Below are 20,774 nucleotides of genomic sequence, written 5' to 3'. Positions count from 1 at the left end.
CTGTTGCTTGGCTAGTAGCTGATAGACATTTGTGATCCATTGTGTAAGGCTTAGTAGTCGATACAGCCTGAGTGTGTGTGGGGTGAGGGGATGTCTCATATACCCTAGCTATGTGGGATCATAATAAATTCTTAATTCAGATTAAAAGATGTTAGATCCTGAAGTCATTGAAACGGGTTGTATTCTCTTGCCAAGGGAGAAACTGAGGCCCAGGAGTCAGGCAGTGTGAGAACAGAATCAGTACATCAAGGAGCCAGGTTCCATATGAAGAAACTGAGGCCCAGAAACACAACTTGTCTTGCCCAAGATGACACGAGTTTATGACAGAGGCGGGAGTGACTGGGATCCCTGACAGCCGGCCCTCTCCTCCTCCACTCCACCCCTAGTGGAAGCCCGAGACTGGCAACGGCTGGGATGACCATCATAGAGACAGCATGTGTCTGCCTCTGTTGTGTGTTTATAAACGGAGCCCTTTTGGCTTGCCTGGTATCATGCAAGGCTCTTAACATGACCTCTTCTGATCCAAGCAGGGTCATCTCCAGTTTACAGATGGGAACCAAGGCCCAGAGAGGGAACTGACCTACCCAGAGTTTCACAGGTGGTGAGGCCCATCCACCTGACCCCAAAGCCTGAGTCTCCCAGGCTATCCCCAAAAGAGCCCGACTCAGATCCAGGCCGCTGGGGGTGAGAGGCAGCTCTGTGGACCTCAAGGGTCTCAGGATAAAGCCCACTGCCTGAGAAGCTGCTTCAGAGGCCTGGGTGGAGGCAGCAATAGACAGAGTTCTCTAGAACCTGCCCCTGCAAGAACGCCCCTGAGCAAGGCTCTGATCCACACCTGACCATTGTAATGAATGGAAGAACCAAGGCCTGACTGGACCCAGGACTCTGCCTCCCAGCTGGAGCCATCCCCCTGCACTAGGAGACTGGGGACAGGGGAGCAGGCCCCACTGGCTGGTTACACACACACAGGCTGCTCTGTGGCATTCAGAGAGCACATTTATTTACAAAGTGCTTTACAAACATCAGTTTATGCCTCCCCACAGCCCCCTGCGAGGTAGGTCAGTAGTCATATCTACAGTTTACAGATGGGGAAATTGAGGCACGGAATGGGGGTGTGGCCTGTCCCATTTTAAAGAGATTTTCCCACCCACCCATGAAAAAAAATCATAAAATTAAGAAAAAAGAATTTCTCCTCCATCCCAAAATACATGTTCTTCCTCTGAACTGTAGAGGTTGCAAGCACCCTGGATCTAGCAGGGCCCCGTCCCCAGGGGGCAGCCTGACCAGGAGCCATGGAGACCTCAACCCCAAGGGCTGTTGTTCAACCTTGCAGATTGTCACTGGGCTGGGTGGAGCAGGACCCGGAAGTGAGGCCTGAAAAGTACAAGGGCCCAGGTGCCTTCCTTCTGCAGATGTTGGGTCAGGCAGGGAAGAGACCCCACGGAGAAAAGGGCAAGGGATGATGGGAAGATCCCAGTTCAGAAGCTCAGAGCACACATCAAAGAAGTCATAGTGGGAGGGATCATGAGCAAAATATCCTGGGGGCTGAGAGGGGGCAGCAGGGCAGAGGAGGGGGCCCATAGTCCCCTCTGGGGAGGACTAGTCTGATGGGTCCAGTCTCCCCAGGACCCTCAGGGGCAAGGCCAGGTGGGATTCCAGACGCCAAGCCCCAATGCACCCTCTATCCGTGTCAAAAGGAAGACACGCTGGGTGGAAACTTTGGCCCGCCACAGGCTCTGTAGGGGCTCAACTCATCTCTGCCAAAGGCTGGGGCAGAGTCTGAAGCTTGAGCCTAGAGTCAAGGAGCTTGAGCCTGGGTCCTCCCGAGCCAGCAGCCCTGAGCCCCTGTCACTCCGCCAGGCAGTACCAGACTCAGAGCGCAGACTTGCAGGGCCCTGTGGATGGGGGTTGGGCTGCGGACGCTGAGCTCCTCCTTGGCCCCTGCAGCCTGCCCATGGGACACGGAGAGAGGTCCCGCCCACAGCGGAAGGGGGCACCAAGACACTCCGGCTCACTCTACTGCTTTCCCCGCGGGAGTTGTCCTGGAGTAGAGTCAGGGGCCCAGGTGTTACTCATCGGTGCTGGGCCTGGCCCTGAGCGCACAGTGCGAGCGCCAGGCCAGGGGCCCCGCTATCTTGACTCCAGCCCTTCCAGGTACTCCAGCGCCACATCGTAGCAAAAGTGGTACTGATCCTGGGGAGAGGGAGAGAAGGACCCATGAGCCTGGTCCCTCTCCGGTACAGGAGAAGGGAAGAGTGGGGGGCTAGAGGGCAAGCATGAGCCCTAGCCTATCTTTGGGAGGAAGGGCAAGTGAGTTTAACTCTCTTGGCACCGCTGGATCAGAACCCAGAGCCCAATGGCAGGAACCACATAGAGGACAGTGGTGTGGAGGGACATTCCCAGGCGGGGACAGGGAAGTTGGAAGTGGCCGGGCAGGGGGACAGGGCCTCTCACCAGGGTTTCCACCATATTGGGCTTGTAGTTCCTAAGCGTTTTGGCAGCAAAGAAAACATCCACCAGGTTGTGGCAGCGGATCATCTCCAGGACTGTGGCACAGGCGCAGAAGGTGCCACTGCGGCCGCCCCCGTTTCTAAATGAGACACGCATAAGGTTTGGGGTGGGGTTCAAGAGGGGGAGGCCTGGGGCTGGAACACCAGGGAACCAAGAGGAAGGAGGGTCGGGGCCTGGGAGCCCCAGAAGGGAGGGGCCAGGGAACCCCCAAAGGGGAGGGGAGGGGCTTAGGGAACCCAGGAGGGAGGGGTTTGGGAGCTCAGAAGGGCGGAGCTTAGGAAAGCCAGTTGGGAGGGGTTTGGGAGCTCAGAAGGGCGGAGCTTAGGAAAGCCAGTTGGGAGGGGTTTGGGAGCTCAGAAGGGCGGAGCTTAGGAAAGCCAGTTGGGAGGGGTTTGGGAGCTTAGACGCTAAGACTGTCATCTAGGCAACTAGGGCGAGAGCCTCCAAAAGAAAGATAGCAGGTTCTTAGGGACACTCCAAGAGAAAGCCACAGAGGCAAAGACAGAGATGGAGGGGGGCAGCAGAGAAGCAAGCAAACCCCAGAGAGCAGGATGGAAAACGAACATTGGGAGCAACAATCACCCCCAGCAACACAAACACGTGGTGAAAACACACAGGTCCACACCCCCACTCCATGGCAAACCAGCAGCCAAACACACAGAGATGCTTCCTAACCCGTCTTCTCCCTCCTCTGTTCCCTGCAACAGTGGGAGGTAGGGTTCCCCTGGGGAGATGAGGGATGGACTAGGCCCTTGATCCCCATTTGAGGGGCCGCTCCCACTAGAACCAAAGGGCGCTGAGGGCCAGGCCCTGCCGACTCAGCTCCCAAGCCGTGTACCCAGAATAAACTGAGAGCATGAGACGCTGGGGGTCAAAGGAGCAAGGGCACTCAGACGGGAATCTGGATGCATTTAGGAATGGGACCAGGGGAAGGAACGAATGACAGAAGCTGCATGCGTGCGTGCATGAACAAAGACTGGAATTCTTTGGGCTTCAAGTGTGCTACTGTCTCACGCAGTAAACAATTCGGACAGGACTCTAATTAAATTGGCAAAGCCAGACACCCCACAGAGGGTGTTAGACGGTTGCCCAGGGTTGAGTCCACACCCTGGAAATGGACTGGGTTCCTCCAGGGAAGACGGGGCCATCCTTGCCTGGCTGAGCAGAGTCTAGACTACAGCCACCCAGAAGCCCCAGGGGGCTTTAGTGGCAGCCTTGAGGTCCTCTCTGGGCCTGGGCCTCCACCCCTCCCCCCGAGCAGGGCCCACACTCACAGGCAGTGCACAACAGTGCGCCCGTCCCCACTCTCCGCCTGCCACTTGTCCACCTCGGCCAGCAGGTGCAGGAAGGCCTTCTTGGAATCAGGTGTGTCCCGATACGCAGACCAGCGTAGGAACTGGAAATGCCTCACCAGCAGGTGTCCCTCCTGTAGCTGAGGGCACAGGTGGCCAGCAGGGCCCAGAGGAAGGGGAAGGAGAAGGGGAGGGGGAAGAGAATGTGAGCCCTGTAATGACCTCAAGAGGGTCTCGTGAGGCTGCCCCCTAGCCACCCCACAGGTTCTCACCACAGGACACCCAGGTCACTCACCCGAGAGATGTTCTGCACCCGGAAGACACGGGCCACCAAGTCTTCGTCCACAGAGCCCGACACAAACTCCACGTCCATGAGGCCATACTGCTGGCGGCCCGGCTCTGGCCAGTACTGGAGACAGGGCTGGGGACACAGACACGGAGCAGGGTGCTGAGCAGAGCCAGGCAGGGGCAGCTGCTGTTCCTGCCTGTTCTGGACCTCCACTCAGGCCCTGGGGCTCCCACACATCCTGACCCACTCATTGGCAGTCCACCTGCAGAGTACCCCCAGCCTCCGCCACTCCCCTGTCCAAGTGCAGTACACACCTGTCCCAGCCCTCCAGGTCAGCAGAGACAAACCCTTCAAGGGTGCACGGACCATCCTGACTGGGCACAGCTAAAACACACACACACACACTCACTCACTCACTCATACCCCAGCAGGAGGTCCACTCACTCACTCACTCACACCCCAGCAGGAGGTCACCCTCTTCAGGAATAGGCCTAGTACCATCCCCGCCCACCCCATCACCCCTGCCCCCTATCACCCCTACTCCCTGGCCTTCTCTCTCACTGCCTTGCTTTCTTCCAGCATCAGCTCACAAAGGTGGGGTGTCCCTGAAGCGGCAACACAGCTCAGAACCCCCACTCCTGCCCTAGGACCCCACCATGGAGTCAGGGTCCCACATAAGCCTACCCTCCAGGCCAGAATGGAGACAGCAGAGGGAGGAAAAGGGGTGTCTCTCTCTCTGACACACACACACACACACACACACGCACGCACACGCACATATACAGACACACATCTTCCAGGCCAGTAGGTCCAGAGCCCCAGCTTCTAGCCTCAGCTCTGCCTGGAGCCCAGGTGAAGCTCGCTCTTCCTCTGGGTCCCGCCCACCATTTCTCTGTGAAACAGTCCCCAAGCTCCTTTGGCGTCCCTCTCTGACCACGCCCACAAAGAGGGCACTACCTTCCTCTTTTTGCCTGGGATCCCGCCACTCCTTGTGTTTGAGCCTTTGCACATGCTGTTTCCTCTCCATGGATCACTCCTCCCCCGTCTTCACGTGGTTAACTCTACCCTCCCTATGCAGCTCAGCCTCAAAGGCCCCCACGGTGGGAGCGGAGTCCACCCACTGGAAGAAGGCTGCCTGGGGGAGGGGCACAGCTCTGCCCACTTCCCAGCCCTCTGGGTCGTAATCTTTTCACCCAAAGACCATAAGTGCAAACCACAGTCCTGGACATACAGCAGGTGCTCAATAAAAAACAGCTACTTCCCTCCAATCTGACAGCTTCATTCTACAGATGAGGAAACCAAGGCTCTGAGAGGGAGGGGGACCCATCTAAGGTCACTCGAGAACTAGGCGGCACAGCTGGGATCCACCCCTGGGCCCTGGGGACATGCCCTGGAGCACATGAGGCCCTGGGCAGCAGATGCCTCACCCAGGCGGTGTTGGACTGGTGCAGCTGGTTAAGCATGACAATGGAGGTGCACCCATAGTCATATACGAGCCGCCAGAAGTCAGGCGTGGTGCTCTGCAGCGGGTGCAAGGTCACGATGAAGGCCGCGCTCCGCGTGTAGCTCTGCAGGGAAACCAGAACTCAGAGAGACCCGCTCACCATGCGACAGAGCCCCCACCACAGGCCATCCTCCCGCTCTGCCCACCCTGAGCTGGATAACACTCCCCTCAGGGCCAGGCTGCCTCTGGGGTCTTTTTCAGAGCTTGGCTGGTTCACCGAGGAATTGTTGGGTGACTCCCCCCCAAGGCCCCTGGAACTAAATACAAAAGGTTCCCCAATGTGTGGCAATGGGAACTTGGGCATGGTACTTAGAAGCTAGCCAAGCTTGCTCTCTGCCTCAGGGCCTTAGCACCTGTGATTCCTGTTGCCTAGAACAAATCTCTGAATGTTTACAGAGTTCTCCCTCTCACTTCTTTCTGCTCTTTGACAGTCACCTCCTCAAAGGGGGCCCTCCTACCATCTCATCAAAAATAGCCATATACTCCATACCCACACTCCAAAGCCCACATTATGTATTTCTCCTGCCTGGTCGCTTTCTGCCAAAATTACCAGCGTCTGACATGCCACTGTATCTCTGTGCACTGACTATCTCAAGCCATCACCCACATACAAAGTTTAGGAGAGCAGACATTTGGGGATATGGCCTGTGTCCAGCACACGGTAGGGGTTCAATAAATATTTGTGAATAAATACATCTCTAAGTCCCTTCCAGCTCCATGGAGGGAGGGTCTGAGAGCCCAGCCCAGGGCCACAGGCCAGGGACAGGCACTGACTCTGCTCCCAATCCCAGCCTCATCCCAACCAGAGCCCTTGGCTCTGGCTCCGCCGCCCCCCACGCCCCCTGGGCTCTCGAGCCTTCCAAGATCCAGCCAGCCACGAGAATCCCGGAGCCTTCTTCCAGGACTGAGCCCTCACGTCTGTCAGGGCCGCATTGATGTAGTTGTTGGGGTCCCCATCGGTGGAGATGAGGAAGGGCAAGCAGCGGTCGGGTGGCAGGACATCCATGCTGCGGTTCTTGTCCCGGTTCCGGGGGAGCAGGGCGATGCTGCACTCTTCCACATCCAGGGGCGGTGTGACCGAGTTCAGCGTCTACAGTGAGCAGAAGGAGCCATGAGATGCGGGGGAGGGGGGGCCGGAGGAGCAGGTGGGGAGGCGGGCGGGGGTGAGTGTGGACCTCCAGTGTTTGCTGGGCCTCCTCACGGCCCCATGAAGGAGACTAAGCTGGTTTGTTAACCCCATGTCGTGGATGGAGAATTGAAGTCCGGAGAGAAGGGGGCAAGGACAGGGACCCCGGACCACACAGGCTCTGAACAGAGCTCTGGACAGAGAGTCTACCTCCTCGCTCCCTGGGTAACCTTAGACAAGCCACTGTATCTCTCGGCATTATTTTTCTCAACTGTAAGGTGGTAATAATATGCCTGCCTCGAGGGGCTATTGAGAGGATTGAACGAGATACTGCCAAGGTCCAAGCACTGCCCCTGGCTCATACAACGCACCATACATAAAAGGCACAGTCAGGATCCTTACTAGCTTATCAGGTGCTTTCAGGCAGACAAGGGCTGCAGTCCCACAACTCCCACAAAGCGGACTGCGGGGACCTGGCGGAGGCAGTCAGCCCTGTCTGAAGAGAACGCAAGTCCAGACACTGTCACACCACAAGCCCGGGACTCTGGGTTGTCTCCTCCACCTCATGCCTCCTATAGCCTGATCCATGGAGTCTCTGCTTATTTCTCTTGTCCTTGCGGATCCCTAACAGGGAACCCCAGTCTCTCATGATCCCCAACAGGGCTCTAAGGATCACAGGCAGCATTTCCCGTGACACCAGTCTGTGCGGGCTCTCCAGTGTTGGGTGTCCAGGAGGGGCCAGCCCGCTGCACCCTGGCAGGAACCTGGAGTGTAGAGAATGTCTGGGGTCTCTGCCAGCCCATGGACCATGCTGGGACTTCTCTGGAGAACCATCCTTCCCCCATCTCCATCATGTGACATGCAGACAGTGGCTTCGCCCTCAGAACCAGGCCTGGGCAAGTCAATGTGTTCCTAATTCTCTGGCCCCAGGGACTGGCTCAGGGATGGCACAGAAGAAACTGGTCTAGGACTTCTGTTGGGGCTGTAGGGAGTCCTTTTTCCAATCTCCTGACAGTAGTGACGACATGAGTCTGACACTGCTGGGGGCGAGGGTATGAATCTAAGAAAGAAGCTGAAAACAAAGGAGAGCAGAACCAAACTGGACAGAGACTACATTGTGGCATCATAATTTAAGCTCCTGGATCCAGCCATAACTGAAGCTCCACCATCCTTGGACTTCTCAGTTACAAGAGTCATTAAGCTGGATTTTTGTCACTTGCAACCAAAAGAATCCTGATGAATATGAACATTACAAAGGCATTACATTCTTTTCTGGATGAGAACACTGAAGCTTGGGGAGTTGCTCACAACTACTTCACAAGCCTCCTCACAGCTCTTTACTGAGCCAGGACTTGAACCCGGGCTTCCTTGATTCAAAGCATGGGCTCTGCACCACTTGGAGAGACCACTTCCTCCACTGTCTCTAAGTCCTTCCCAGTAGCCCTACTCTGTCCCTCTGTCTTGGCTCTCACTGACTCCTACAGCACTGAGGACTTCCCAATACACACACACACACACACACACACACACACACTCCTGCCCCACCTGGAACTCTTCCCGCAGCTGGGAGGAATTACTCTGAGGATCAATGCGGATCATCTCCTTGTAGGTGGCCTTGAACTCGCTGACAGGGATGGTGGTCTCCCCACACAAGCAGGCCTCCAGGATTGCATCGTGAATGAAGATGTACTGCTCCTGGAGCAGGAGGAGAGAATATGAGGAACCAGGAGGGGACTAGAACCTAGAGATTTTGGGGAGATGGCAGCAGAAAGCAAGCCCAAAGTTGAGGCAGGGACGCTGGAGTCCAACTAGGTATTAGTAGAGATTGAACCCACCCTACTTGAAGAAACCTTCACAGATATGTTCACTGACCTCATGTCCAATCCTTCTAATACCCCATAAGAAGCTCTGAAGGTGAGGGGAGAGCCCAGGGTCACACATCTAATGAGGATACAAATACCAGCGGATCTTTCCTGCAAAACCTATGACCGTAGCCCCTTGGCTATTTGACTCCACCCAGCCGAACACAGAGGAGCTGACTTTGGGAAGACCCTCAGAGGTCGGCAGGCCAAGTTCAGGGATCTCAGCTCTAAGGACACCCCTCTGACACACTCCGTCAGCTCTGAATTCCTCCCCGAAGGACCCAAATCCTGGAGCGGGCAGGGAGGGAAGGCAGTGTCCCCCTACCTCTGTCTGGATCATGTTGACCCGCCGGGAGCAGAGGGTCTTCACGCAGTTGTAAATGTCCACGACGCCCTCACACTCCGCCATGTCCAGCATCACATCCAGGACAATGTAGCAACCTGTGCGGCCAGTGCCCGCGCTGGGAAGAGAGCAGTCGGGGGCCCCATGAGAACCTTGGGAGGGAGCCTGGGGTCTAGAAGGGAAGAGGGGGGCCTGGCCACATCTATACGACATAGGGCCCCGGGGGACAGAGAGACACCCCACCCCAGCGGGGGGAGGAGCTGGAAAGAAGTCTGCAGCAGGAGTTGCAGTGAAATGTGACACAAGGACAAGCTGTGGCCAGGCCGGGCCGTGGGAAGGAGGGAAGGGGCAGGGGTAGCAACAGAGCTGGGCGGAGGACAAAGGTGATGCTCAGAGCTTAATCCAAGAATGTCCTTGCCTCCTAGGGAGCCCCAGATCCATACAGCCTTCAAAGTCCCCACACACTCGTACCTGCAAACGTACTCAGGGGAGCCTCCCCAACCCTCCCAGCAGATGTCATTCTCCTGAGCTCCAGGACGAATCCTGGGCAGGCTCTTATCAAACACTCTTCCTGCTACATGGTCATTGTAAATGGGACAGTCTCCCTGGCCTGATCTGGAGTTCATCCCGAGCTGGGCTGTGTCGGACCCATCTCTGGGATGCTCACACTCAGCCCCAGGGAGAGCAGAGCCCAGGGGTAGAGAGAGGACAAAAATGACTCCAAGATTTCAAGCTTGAAAATGGGGGTGTCAAAGCATTGGCAAGAGTGCGTGGTAGCGGGTCTCCCGGCCACCCCTGCCGGGGGCTGAAATCCGTACCACCACTTTGGGGGACTGGCAACAGCTACCAAAGCTGAGCTTGCCAGGCAGTGCTCCCCCCACCACCTCCTGTATGTATCCCTCAGAAATGTATGCATATGCTGGCCCAAAGGCACGCCTTAGAACGTTCTCAGCAGCTGTATTCGTGACAGTTCACAACAGGACACAGCCCAAATACCTAGCCATCGCAGAATGGGTAAACACACTGTGGTTTACTCATCCAGCAGGACAGGATGTTACATGGTTGAATCTTAGAAACATAAGCTGGAGGGGAAGAAGTCACACACCAAAAAGCACACGCTGTGTGATTTCATTTATACGAAGTTCAAAAACACACAAAATGAATTCACACGTTAGAAGTCAGGAGCGAGACTGTTCTGGGAGCGAGGAGGTGGGCACAGCCCGGAAGGGGGTTCCCAGGGGCTTCTGGATGCTGTTAATGTTCTATTTCTTGATCTGAGAGCCGTGCTGGTTATTTCACAGGTGTGTTTAATTTACGAACACCAGTAAGGCTACATATATACTTATTCTGTGGGCACTTTGCTTTAAGTATGTTATATCTCAAGAAAATCTTATTTTATTTTATTTTATTTCATTTTTTAAAGATTTTATTTATTTATTTGACAGACATGGATCACAAGTAGGCAGGCAGAGAGGGAGAGGAGGAAGCAGGCTCCCTGCTGAGCAGAGAGCCCAATGCGGGGCTCCATCCCGGGACTCTGGGACCATAACCTGAGCTGAAGGTAGAAGCTTTAATCCACTGAGCCACCCAGGCGCCCTGAAATCTTATTTTAAAGACTGTATCTTAGGGGCACCTGGGTGGCTCAGGTGGTTAAGCATCTGCCTTCTGCTCAGGTCATGATCCCAGGGTCCTGGGATCAAGCCCCATGTCGGGCTCCCTGCTCAGTGGGACGCCTGCTTCTCCCTCTCCCTCTGCCACTCCCCCTGCTTGTGCGCTCTCTCTCTCTCTCTCTCTCTCAAATAAATAAATAAATAAACAAAATCTTTATTAAGAAATAAAAATAAACAAAGATGGTATCTTAAAGAAGCCTAAAGAGACAAAAGTGGTATGTGGAGGGCGGGCGAGGGAGGAGGGGGTCTGCTCCATGGCGTTCTGGAAGCTGGGAGGAATCAAGCAGAGAAGCCAGGAGCAGGTACAGAGGCCAAGGACTTGTGGGCCCAGGGGAGTAGGTGAAACCCCAAGGTCAGAGGGAAGCTCCCCAGGAGGAGAGTGGGGTTAGGCACAGGACAGGGCCCGTTAGAGGCATGAGAAAGCTGGGGAGCCAGGGAGGAAGCAGAGCAGAGGAAGGGCAGGTGGGGTCGCAGGGGCCAACTGAGGCAGGACTTGGAAGAGAAAGGGGTGATGGTCAGGAGTGGCACGGGGCATGAAGGCCACGCAGTGAGGAAAGCCCTCGGGATTCAGAGAAGGGAAGCTGAAGCCCTTCCCAGCACCTGGGCCAAACCCAGCACGCAGATGTGCAGTGCAAGTAAATGAAACCCAACCCACCTCGAGCCTCCCCAGCCCCTCACCCCTCTGCCTCCAGGCCAGGGCCCCCACGGGTCTCCGGCAACACATGGGTGCCAACCTTGAGCCACAGCTCAAAGGGCCATTGGGGGGTCAGCGTCTCCCATCCTCTGTCTCTGAGTAGATGAACCCAAGCCCCCTCTCCTTAGGTGACCCACAATCAATCCCGCACCCAGACCCCTTGTCCTTGGCACTCGCAGCACCCACCTGCAATGGATGACGACGGGCCCAGCGTCAGGCGGGGTAGAGGCCTTCACGCGCCGGATGAAGGCCAGCAGCCCCGTGGCGTGGTAGGGGACGCCATGCTCCGGCCACGCGGTGAAGTGGAACTGGCGGACCTCGTGCCGGGCAGAGTAGCCTCTCTGCAGAGACAGTCACAGTCACTGCCCGGGGGCCCCCCAGACACCCATCAGGTGTCCAGCCGCCACGGCGAGCATCTTACCGCAGGATCTCGCTCAATGCGTCCCAATCATAAACGGAGGTGTGGACGCTCGGGACGCATGGTGCCCGCGAGAAACCCGCAGACAGGAGAAACTGCAGGCCCGAGGGTCGACAAGACAAACACTACCCAGGAGTGGGGCCCGGGGCTGGCCTGACACCTAAACCTAACTGCCAGTCACCCGCCTCGGCCTCCCCAGGGCTGTGCCACCCAGGAGGGCACCAGGACTCTCTGGTCTTAGCCTATATGGGAAAGTATCTCCCTTGAGAACTTTTACAGAGGATCAAATGGGACCACAGACACGAGGACTCGGCCAGTCGCTGGCCATGTGGCCTCCTGCGTGATGCCAGCCCGCCACCTCACTTTATTTGTACTATAGGACTAACGGAAACGCCGAATGCCAGCGTCTCCCGGGGCTTAACCAACACATGCTGCAGGCGCTGCACGATGCCCAGCACCGAGCAGGACCGGCACCGAGCAGGACCGACACTACCAGCCACTGTCTTCACCGCCATCATCTCGACGTCCTCTGGGAGTCGCCAGCCAAGGCAGTCCCCGTCCTGGCCTCCCACAGCCCTCCCTACAGGGAAGGAGCAGCTGCCTTGCTGGAGAGGACCACGGAGCCCTCCTCGCCCCTCCCGCTCCTGCCCTGGGAGGTCGGTAGGCATACTCCGCCCCACCCCTTCAGGCATCCCTGCAGGGACCAAAGTGACAGCAGACTCACCCGCTCCAGGGCAAAGGTGCGCACGACATACTCAGCCAGTGTCTCCGTTTTCACCAGCGTGATCTTGATGTCCCCGTACATGTCCGAGTCCTCCGGCCAGTACCGGGAGCATTTCACCTGGGATCCCCACAGGCAGGCTCAGCAGGCCCTCTGCTGCCCTCCCTTGGCCCGCCTTACCCCCTCCCCCCAAGGCCCTGCTTACCCTGCCCACCTCCACCAGTTTGGTAATCATGACAATGCTGGAACAGTGCTCCTGCCACACCATGCGCCAGAAGTCGTAGACCATCTCAGGCTTCGGCCCTGGGGCGCAGAGGGTGCTAGTCCCTGAGGCAAGGTCTCCACCCAGGGCCAGCACACCTGCTGCCCCACACCCCACCCCAGGCCAGGAAGCTCCTGAGCCCCAGTGAAGGCGTCATGCTCACCCCACACACTCACCCCACCCAATGCCAGCTCATCCCTAGAGGGCCCCGGGGATGGGTAGGCTCGGAGAGGGCTGGCTGCAGACCCGTTACCCCAAATGAAACCCAGGAGGCAGAGCCGGGGGACTTGATCCTCAGTCTACAGCACCAGTGTCCCAGAGGAACAGATAGATGAATGGCTGGGAGCCAAGACAGCCAGAGGGACCCAGGCAGCCCCCAGACCCAGAGGCACAATCCACACTTGGCAGGACTGAGCCCGCCTACCCTTCTGCATGCACCACCTCAGGGACAGACAGATGGCCAAGGGAACTACGGACACATGGAGCACACCAGGGAGACACGAGCACGGAACACGACAAGGGGCAGAGACTGGTGGGCAGATTCCAGAAGCCCCAGCCAGACAGTGGGACTCGAGCAGAGACAGCAGGGAGGCAGACAGGGAGTCAAGCAGGTCAGAAGGAAGGCAGAGGGGAGACGGCATTCAGGACGCGGGTGCACATGGGCAGAGCAGCAGGTACCTTGAGTGGCTATGAAGTGGTTTGACCTGTGGTAACCCTGGAACAGGAGAAGAGGCTGCGGTGAGACCCCAGGAGCAGCCCCTCGCTCCCTCTAATCTCATCTCCTCCGCCCTTTCCCAGGAGCAGCCCACACAGGACCTCCTAACCAAGGGGACCTTGTCCTCCCAGTCCCCCAGGAAGGATGGAAGAGAAAGAGCAGCTGGGACACCAGTGTCTTGGGTCCAAACCCATCCTTACTGTGTGACCCCCACAGAAGACACAACTCCTATATCGCCTAAAGGGTCGCCCCCCAATAAACTGGGGGGATTAGCCACAGTCAGCTTACAGCCCAGCTGTGTGGATACAAATAAAGTCCATCGTGATCCTGCCCGGGTTCTCAGGGTGTCCCCAGACCCCAGGCTGGGTCTCAGCAGTCACCCCAGCCCCCACGGGGCAATCGGGGGGGGCAGTGCCCCCTCCCCACTACATATCATCCAGAGCTCGGGGGACCCAGTGACCCAGATGAAGGCTTCAGGTCTGAAGCAAGCAAACACATGGGTTACTCATGGCCCTCAGATAAAATGGTTTTTAAATAATAATCATTTTTGAGATTGTGACCTCAATTAGGATCCCTATTATGATCACATACTGTGCTAAGCACTTTACTTACATGATCTCCCACAAAAGAGGGGGCAAGAGCTACTTCATCCTCCATCCCCAGAGCCCTCAGGCTGTGAAGAGGACTCAGCCAGCCCCAACTCCCACCCCAGGGCCACAGCCAGCCCTGCTGTCCTGCCCGCACATGACACCCAGGGCACCCCTGCAGGCACCACGGCAGAAGTTAAAGGTGCGGCAGCACTGATGCAAGAGAGAATAATCAGGTTCACACCCGCAGCCCAGTTCCCTGTGCCTTGGGACCTGAAGGAACCCCACAGTCAGACTGCCAGGGTTCAAGTCCCAGCTCGACCTCTTGCTAGCTGTGTTTCCCCAGGCAGAGCCCTTCATTTCTCTAGGCCTCTATTTTCACATCTACAAAATGGGAACGATCACTGTATCTACCTCCTCGGGCCATTGTGAGGAGTCAGCAAAGTAACATACCATCAAGGGTCTGTCACCACAGCCAACAGAGTCGGCATCTGACCAACAGTACCTAATATTACCGCTACTACTTTCAAGTTCAAAGAGAAGCCCCGAAGATTCCAACAGTATGGCTGTCAAGAATTCCCAGGGCAGAGGGTGGTTTACCCCAGGGGTTAAGAATCTGAGGCCGGGGAGTCAGGTTGATGTGGGTTCCTATCACAGCTCTACAGAGATGCTAAGTGACTCTGGCCATGGAAAGGGCACTCCGCAGTCTTGAATGGACACCTGCAGCTCCCAGGGATTTTGTTAAAAGGCAGATTCAGACTCAGACTCTGGCACGGGGCCCAGGATTGCACCTTTCCAACCAGCTCCCAGGCGGGACCAGTGCTGGATCTGAAAACACACTGGACTGGCCAGACTCGGTCTCCCAGAGCCTCTGCTCCCTGCTGCAGTGTGGGGATAACAGTGAGACCCACATACCTCAGAGAGTCTGCTGTGTACCTGCAAACTGTGTCCAAAACCCAGTTCCAGTCACCAGCACTGAAGAGGGTCCCAGAGCCACTGGGCTCTCACTGGTGGAACTGTTCCACAGCTGGCCGACCTCCCCAGCCACTGCCTCTGCCTCGAGTCCACAGTCAAGCTGCTAGGCATATGGGGTCCCAGGGGAAGGGCAGCAAAGGTGCTGCCAGGGCAGCCCTCCCACCTCCAGCACTGGTCAAGCTGGGAACAGGCTACTCCACCCAAAACCAGCTGGCCTGAGCATCCCCGCCTAAGAACAAGCATCTCTCCAGATTTGACGAGCATCTCCCGGGGCCAGCACCCAGGACAGCCCGCAAATACAGTCCACAGCTGAGCAAGTTTTCAACGGAACCCCCCCACATCTGCATATTAACTTCTAGGTGTGTGTCTGCACAATTAGAGAGCACGACAATGGAAAGTGTGAAATGATCAGGGGTGAAAGAAAGGTAAGCAGATCGATCGCCTTAAGCACACCCACTTTGAAGCACCTGAGAGTGTCTGAGAGCGCATTGGTCCTCACCACCCCAGGCATCGGCAAATCCTGGGCACCCTGCTCCTAGGGCACACCCCCACGCCTGCCTGGAGCCTCTGGTTGGGTGGTGCTGAGGGACTGACACCTTGCATCCTGGACAAGCACCCCAGGGCCTCCTGGTGCTCCCCACCCCAGGGAGAGAACCAGAGTCTCGTAGGAAGGTCAAGGGCTCCCATAGGGCTTAAGGTCCAGCTCCATGTGGCCATGAGCAAGTCATTGAACTTTCCTAAGGCTCTGTCATCTCATCTGACAAATGCTAGTCCCTACCTCTCAGAGTATGGGAAAGATGAAATGATGTGCCTACCATCTTGGCACAGCGCCAGGTGCCCAGCCAATGATACTCTTGCTAACTAGCATTTGAAGACGGATTAAAGCCAAGTCTTTTGTGGCTACTGAAGAGTGTGGACAACGAACCAAGCAGGTGGGATGATGTGTTGGATGGAGATTAATGGAAAGAAGTGTACCTGTATTCGCCACCTTCTCATGGGGGCGCTAGGGCTGAGTATATCCACCCATTTCATGGGCCTATTCCATCTAAATCTGGGAACTTTACAAACTCTTGAAGCACGCTCAGAATAAGGGGGGGGGGTGATCTCTGGGAGCACATCTTGGATAACTGGTCGTCTCCAGCAGCTACGACTGTGAGTACCTTTCACTTTGTATAGACAGAAATGTTTGTATTTCTGTATTGTCGGAAGGTTTGATAATGGCCTGTACTTTTGCAATCTTTAAAAAATAAGAAATATTTTTTTAAAGGACATAAAATAGAAAGGTACCCACGAAATAGCACACAATCCCATCAGGCATCCAATATTATCAAAAGAATATGCAGTTCACCCTTGAACAATATGGGGGTTTGGGGTGCTGACCTCCTGGGGAAGTTTGATAATCCACACATAACTTTTGACTCCCCAAAAACTTAGCTACTAATAGCATGGCTGACTGGAAGCCTTATCGAGAACATCAACAGTCCAGTAACACATATTTTGTATGTTATAAGGTATTATATACTCTATTCTCATAACAAAGTGAGCTAGAGAAAAGAAAATATTATTAAGAAAATAGTAAGAGAAAATACATTTATAATCTATAAATAAAAATAAATAAAATGTAAATAAATACAAATTTCTTAAAATTTTAATAAATTTTTAAAAATTATTTATTTTTAAAGAAATCCACAAGAAAGTGGACTAGTGCAGTTCAAATCCATGGTGTTCAAAGGTGGGATGTATATTAAAAACCAAATTAAAGGTGCACTAAATGAATAAGACTTTTTAAAAAATATTCCTAGAAGGCCTAGCAATGGCACAATTTTAAAAAATAGAATAGAAAAACTGCTCCCCAAAAATAAAACATTCAAAGTAGGGCTAAATTGAGGGCAAAGTAGTTAGGGTTGAGTTTCAAGCAAACTGACCATGAAGGAACTTGAACGCCAGAGAAACTAGTTTTAAGGGGACTGGCAGGGCCACCCTTGCTTCCCTGAAGACCCTGACCCCCAAGCAGCAGAAGACAGGGCACCCTGAGCAGCTTCCCAGCCCACCCCTCCCAGAGCCCCACAGAAGGTATGGCTAGTGAGATTTACTGGGCATGGGGGGCTGGGGGACAAAAGTGACAGAAGGTAGTGGCCAGTGAAGGGGGCCTGGGGAAGCACCCCAACCCTGATGCCCCATCTCAGGGAGGGGAAGGAATCGTTTACAACAGGGGTGGTGTCAGATCTGCAGCCCCAGATGGCCCCTGGCCAGGCTGCTGAAATGGACAGTAGGCTTTGGGCGCAGGAGTGGAAGGGAAGGATGACAGAGACAGAGACAGAGAGAGAAAGACAGCCAAAGACCATGAGAGAGTCTGAGATACCGCTGGTGAGAAGTCAGGAGGAGGAGGAGACGGGGAGAGAGATACTTACTTCACGGTTTATCCGAATCTTAATGAGGCCAGTGAGGGAACAGTACAAAGCAAAAGAGACAGATATTAGGCCAGAGGCAGATGGAGGTGGACGGAGCACAGGAGTGGCCAGGATGGGCAGTGTGAGGAGGGGAGGCAGAGCAGAGACCGGGGCCGGGCTAGGCCGGAGAGCGGGGAGTGGCGTGAGTCTGCCGCGGGGCCCACGGGGACACTGAAGAGACCCAGAAGGGGCCCGTCACCAAAGCTGCCCGAGTCTGAAAGGCCAGGCCCAGCCCGTATCCCAGTCAAGGGAGAGCATGGGAGGTAGGGGAAGAAGGCAAGGAATTCTGGAAAATAGGGGGCAGCGTATCGTTCTGGCCCCCGGAGGTAAAGAAGAGGGACAGGAGAGGTCTCCCGAGTCCCTGACTGCCCCACCTCCCAGGTACACAGCTTCCTCTCCCTTCACTCCTGCTGCTCCCTACGCCCACCCTTTCCTCTCCAGTCACCCAAAGGCAGCTCAAAGCCCCCGCCTCCGTGCAGCCTGCCACGGCTAACTCTGGCCATACCACTCGCTTGCTGTGTGACCCTGGGAAAGTCAGTCCTCGTTTCTGGCCTGTAGTTTCCCAGCTCCTCTGAAATGGTTTTACCTATAGATACGTTCATGTGTCTCCCCCACTAGAAGCTACACATGGAAGGAAAACGGGGATGGTGTCTACTTCCGGTGCCCAGCACAACGCCTGGCACATGGTATGCCCGAAATAGATCTGATAAATGAATAAATGATTCTCTCCCAAGCCCGGCTTGCTGTCAGGGTGGGAGAGTCTGCCCAGGGTCCCTGGGCCCTGACCCATCTCGCCTTCATTCACACCTGGGGAGCAGATTCACCACATCTGCACAGGCCTCCTGGCTGCCCTGCCCTGGCCCTAGCCCCTTCCTCTGGTCCAGCCAGACCAGCAGCTGCTGCTGCTGCACAGGATGGCAGGAGAGCCTCATGGTTAGTAGCAAAGGCTTGGGAGACACAGACAGGCTGAGATCTGAGTCCCTTTTCCCCCAAGCACTAGCTCTGTGACCTTGGACGAGTAGCTCCACCTCCCTGAGTCTGTTTCCTCACCTGTAAAGTGAGGTCGCGATGCTAACTACCTCGTGGCATGATTTCAGGGATTATAGAAATGAAATCTTTGATATAAAGTGCTTAGCACAGCGCTTGGCACCCAGTACCTGCTCCATAAACATGAGTTGTTATTCTTCAAGTACCACTCTGATCGCAGTCCAGATGCAGCAACTCCATGGGACCCCTAGGGAAAAGCCCCACCTCCTCGGCCCGCCTTCTGAGGCCTTCACCACCCAGCCCCTGCCTGCCTGCAGCCTACTGGTGAGTCATGCACATCCCAGCTTGGTCCTGCGGTGAGAGGGGCTCCTTCCTCAACTCCAGGCCTAGCTGTCTGCCCACTCCCCTTCTTTCTGCTTCTTGGAAGCCCCCCCCCATCTGTCCGCCCTGCAGGAAGTTTTCCTGATGGCTTTCATCTGCCCTCCCCTCCTCTGAGCTCCCTGGCACTGACTGCAGGAGGAGGGGACACTGTGAACCCCCACGTATTCCCTGCCAGGTCGCTGGCCTGCCTGGGCAGTGAGCCTAAAACGGGCAGGGCCAGGCCAGTGGAGATGACGGCGAGGCACTCACGTCTATGTAGTTGGCGTTAATGGAGTCGGCATCGGGGCCTCCCATCATCGGGGGCAGTTTCACTCGGTGCCGATCATCTGGAAACACAAAGCAGGGGGCCATGGGGTGGGCAGGGACTGAGCAGGGGAATGCAGAGCTAGGGCAATGAGGGGAAGCTTCCAGAAGGCCAGAGGCACGGCACAGGCAGGAGAGCCAGTGAACCTCAAGGCTCGGGGCTGACCAGGAGGCTCTCAGCCCCGGAGGGGGCATGACAGGCCAGGCATTAGAACCTGGGCTGCGGCACCAAGGGGGCCCAAGGTCATGTGCTACTCGGGCAAGTATTAGCTGTGTGACCTTGAACAGAGAGCTTAACCTCCCAAGCTTCAGTTTCCTTATCTGTAAAGTGGGGGTTATAATATGTGCCACATCACTGGGCTATTGAGGAGTATGTAAAATAATGGGTGTAATATTCAGCACATGGCTTGGCATGTGGGAGGCCCTCAGTAAGTGGCTCACTCCGGCTGTTCTCCACCCCCACCCAGGTCCCTCCCACCCATGGCCCCAGACCCAGGCCCTTCCCCAAGACTCACAGGCAGGCACGGGCTCTTGCCGGCTGCCCTTGACCTTGTCTTTCTTCTTTGTGGCATCCCAGCCTTCAAAGAAGCTCTGCCAGAAGGGAAAATAGAGGGGTAGTCAGTGGGGGAGGGAAACCCCTCCCCTCGTAAGACCCCATCCATAACAGGATGGGAGCGGGACCACAGATAAGGGCCAGATGCAGGGTTCACCTTGGAGCCTGAGATCAAGTCACTGCATATCCCTTTATCAGCAAGGGACTAAGTTAAAAACCAAGCAGCGTGCAGGGAAGGAAGAGAGAAGAGTGGGGGGCGGGTATCAGAGTTCACAGACACTTCAGAGCAAGGGTCAGGTTTAATGTACACATAAGGGGTTTGAGTTGGGAAGAGAAGGCAAAATGAGGTCAAATTAAGATTAGAATAAGGCGGTGTCAGAGTCCAGGGGGAGGGAGAGTGGGATTTGAATCAGAGTCCCAGTGGAATTTAGGATGATAGTTAGGGTCAAAGTCAAGATTGGGTGTTAGGTTAGAGGTCAGGGCCCCTCTTGGTGTTCAGAGTCATATTAGGGAGAGGATGAGGATCATGATCAGGGTCCAGATGGAGACTGAGAGAAGACTGGAGGTCAGATTTCAAGTCACGATCAGGACGAGTGTCAGAAACCAGGTCAGTCCGAGATTGCGGTCAAGGTCAAGGTAAAAAAAAAAAAAATTTAGGTTGAATTAGGGACTATCAGAGCAAAGGTCCATCCAGGGCGAGGCTGAGGGTTGCCAGGGTCTGGGTCCACAGCGAGCAAGAGCCAGGCAGGGTCCGGGCAAGGCATCCTGGCTGGCCTGGGACCCCGCACCTCGTACTCCTGCTTGAAGCCATAGCCCTCGGCCGTCTTCATCTGGTTGATGTGCTGCAGGAGGTCGGCCACACGCACCGCAGGGTGCAGCTGTCCCGTGTGGTATGGGGAGCCTTTCCGGCCACAGGGACGCCGCGGGGAGCCTCCCAGCAGGCTGCTGGCCTCGGTGACCCCACTGCTGCGCTGGTCTCCTGCAGTCAGAGAGAAAAGGGGGTTCCTGACGCACACTACCCCCTTGCCTGGGGGGCCCCATTTGGACTTGGGGTGGGGGAGGGGTGCATGGCCAATGCGGATGTGGTTCCTGGAGCCAAGCAGCCTGTCTGGGCCCACCCTGTGCGCCCCC

At 55.8% G+C, this 20,774-nt stretch overlaps 1 protein-coding gene across 7 annotated transcripts in view; it reads right to left on the bottom strand.

Annotated features, from left to right (window-relative positions):
• Nucleotides 1–978: 978 nt before the first annotated feature.
• The window catches only part of PTPRU (protein tyrosine phosphatase receptor type U), a 77,130-nt gene continuing 57,334 nt past the window's right edge, over nt 979–20,774 (bottom strand). For 2 of the 7 annotated variants that reach the window (XM_004740969.3, XM_004740972.3), the window contains 15 exons: nt 20,432–20,622; nt 19,606–19,681; nt 19,037–19,113; nt 13,371–13,407; nt 12,636–12,733; nt 12,434–12,550; nt 11,478–11,632; nt 8,910–9,045; nt 8,268–8,417; nt 6,513–6,686; nt 5,520–5,660; nt 4,099–4,224; nt 3,786–3,943; nt 2,455–2,590; nt 979–2,193 (listed from right to left, as the gene is read on the bottom strand). In XM_004740969.3, the coding sequence (XP_004741026.1) occupies nt 2,131–2,193; nt 2,455–2,590; nt 3,786–3,943; nt 4,099–4,224; nt 5,520–5,660; nt 6,513–6,686; nt 8,268–8,417; nt 8,910–9,045; nt 11,478–11,632; nt 12,434–12,550; nt 12,636–12,733; nt 13,371–13,407; nt 19,037–19,113; nt 19,606–19,681; nt 20,432–20,622 (1,835 nt within the window). In that variant the 3' untranslated portion in view covers nt 979–2,130. Of the gene's footprint in view, nt 2,194–2,454; nt 2,591–3,785; nt 3,944–4,098; nt 4,225–5,519; nt 5,661–6,512; nt 6,687–8,267; nt 8,418–8,909; nt 9,100–11,477; nt 11,633–12,433; nt 12,551–12,635; nt 12,791–13,370; nt 13,408–16,676; nt 17,399–19,036; nt 19,114–19,605; nt 19,682–20,431; nt 20,623–20,774 lie in introns of those variants that run through there. The other 5 variants (XM_045064076.1, XM_045064078.1, XM_045064074.1 and 2 more) reach the window with 4 other exon arrangements.

Source organism: Mustela putorius, unplaced genomic scaffold, assembly GCF_011764305.1.
Source record: "Mustela putorius furo isolate JIRA1106 unplaced genomic scaffold, ASM1176430v1.1 tig00003853_pilon_pilon_pilon, whole genome shotgun sequence".
NCBI lineage: Eukaryota > Metazoa > Chordata > Mammalia > Carnivora > Mustelidae > Mustela > Mustela putorius.
The sequence above is the reverse complement of the archived record's forward strand: the minus strand, read 5'-3'. Positions and strand labels throughout refer to the sequence as shown.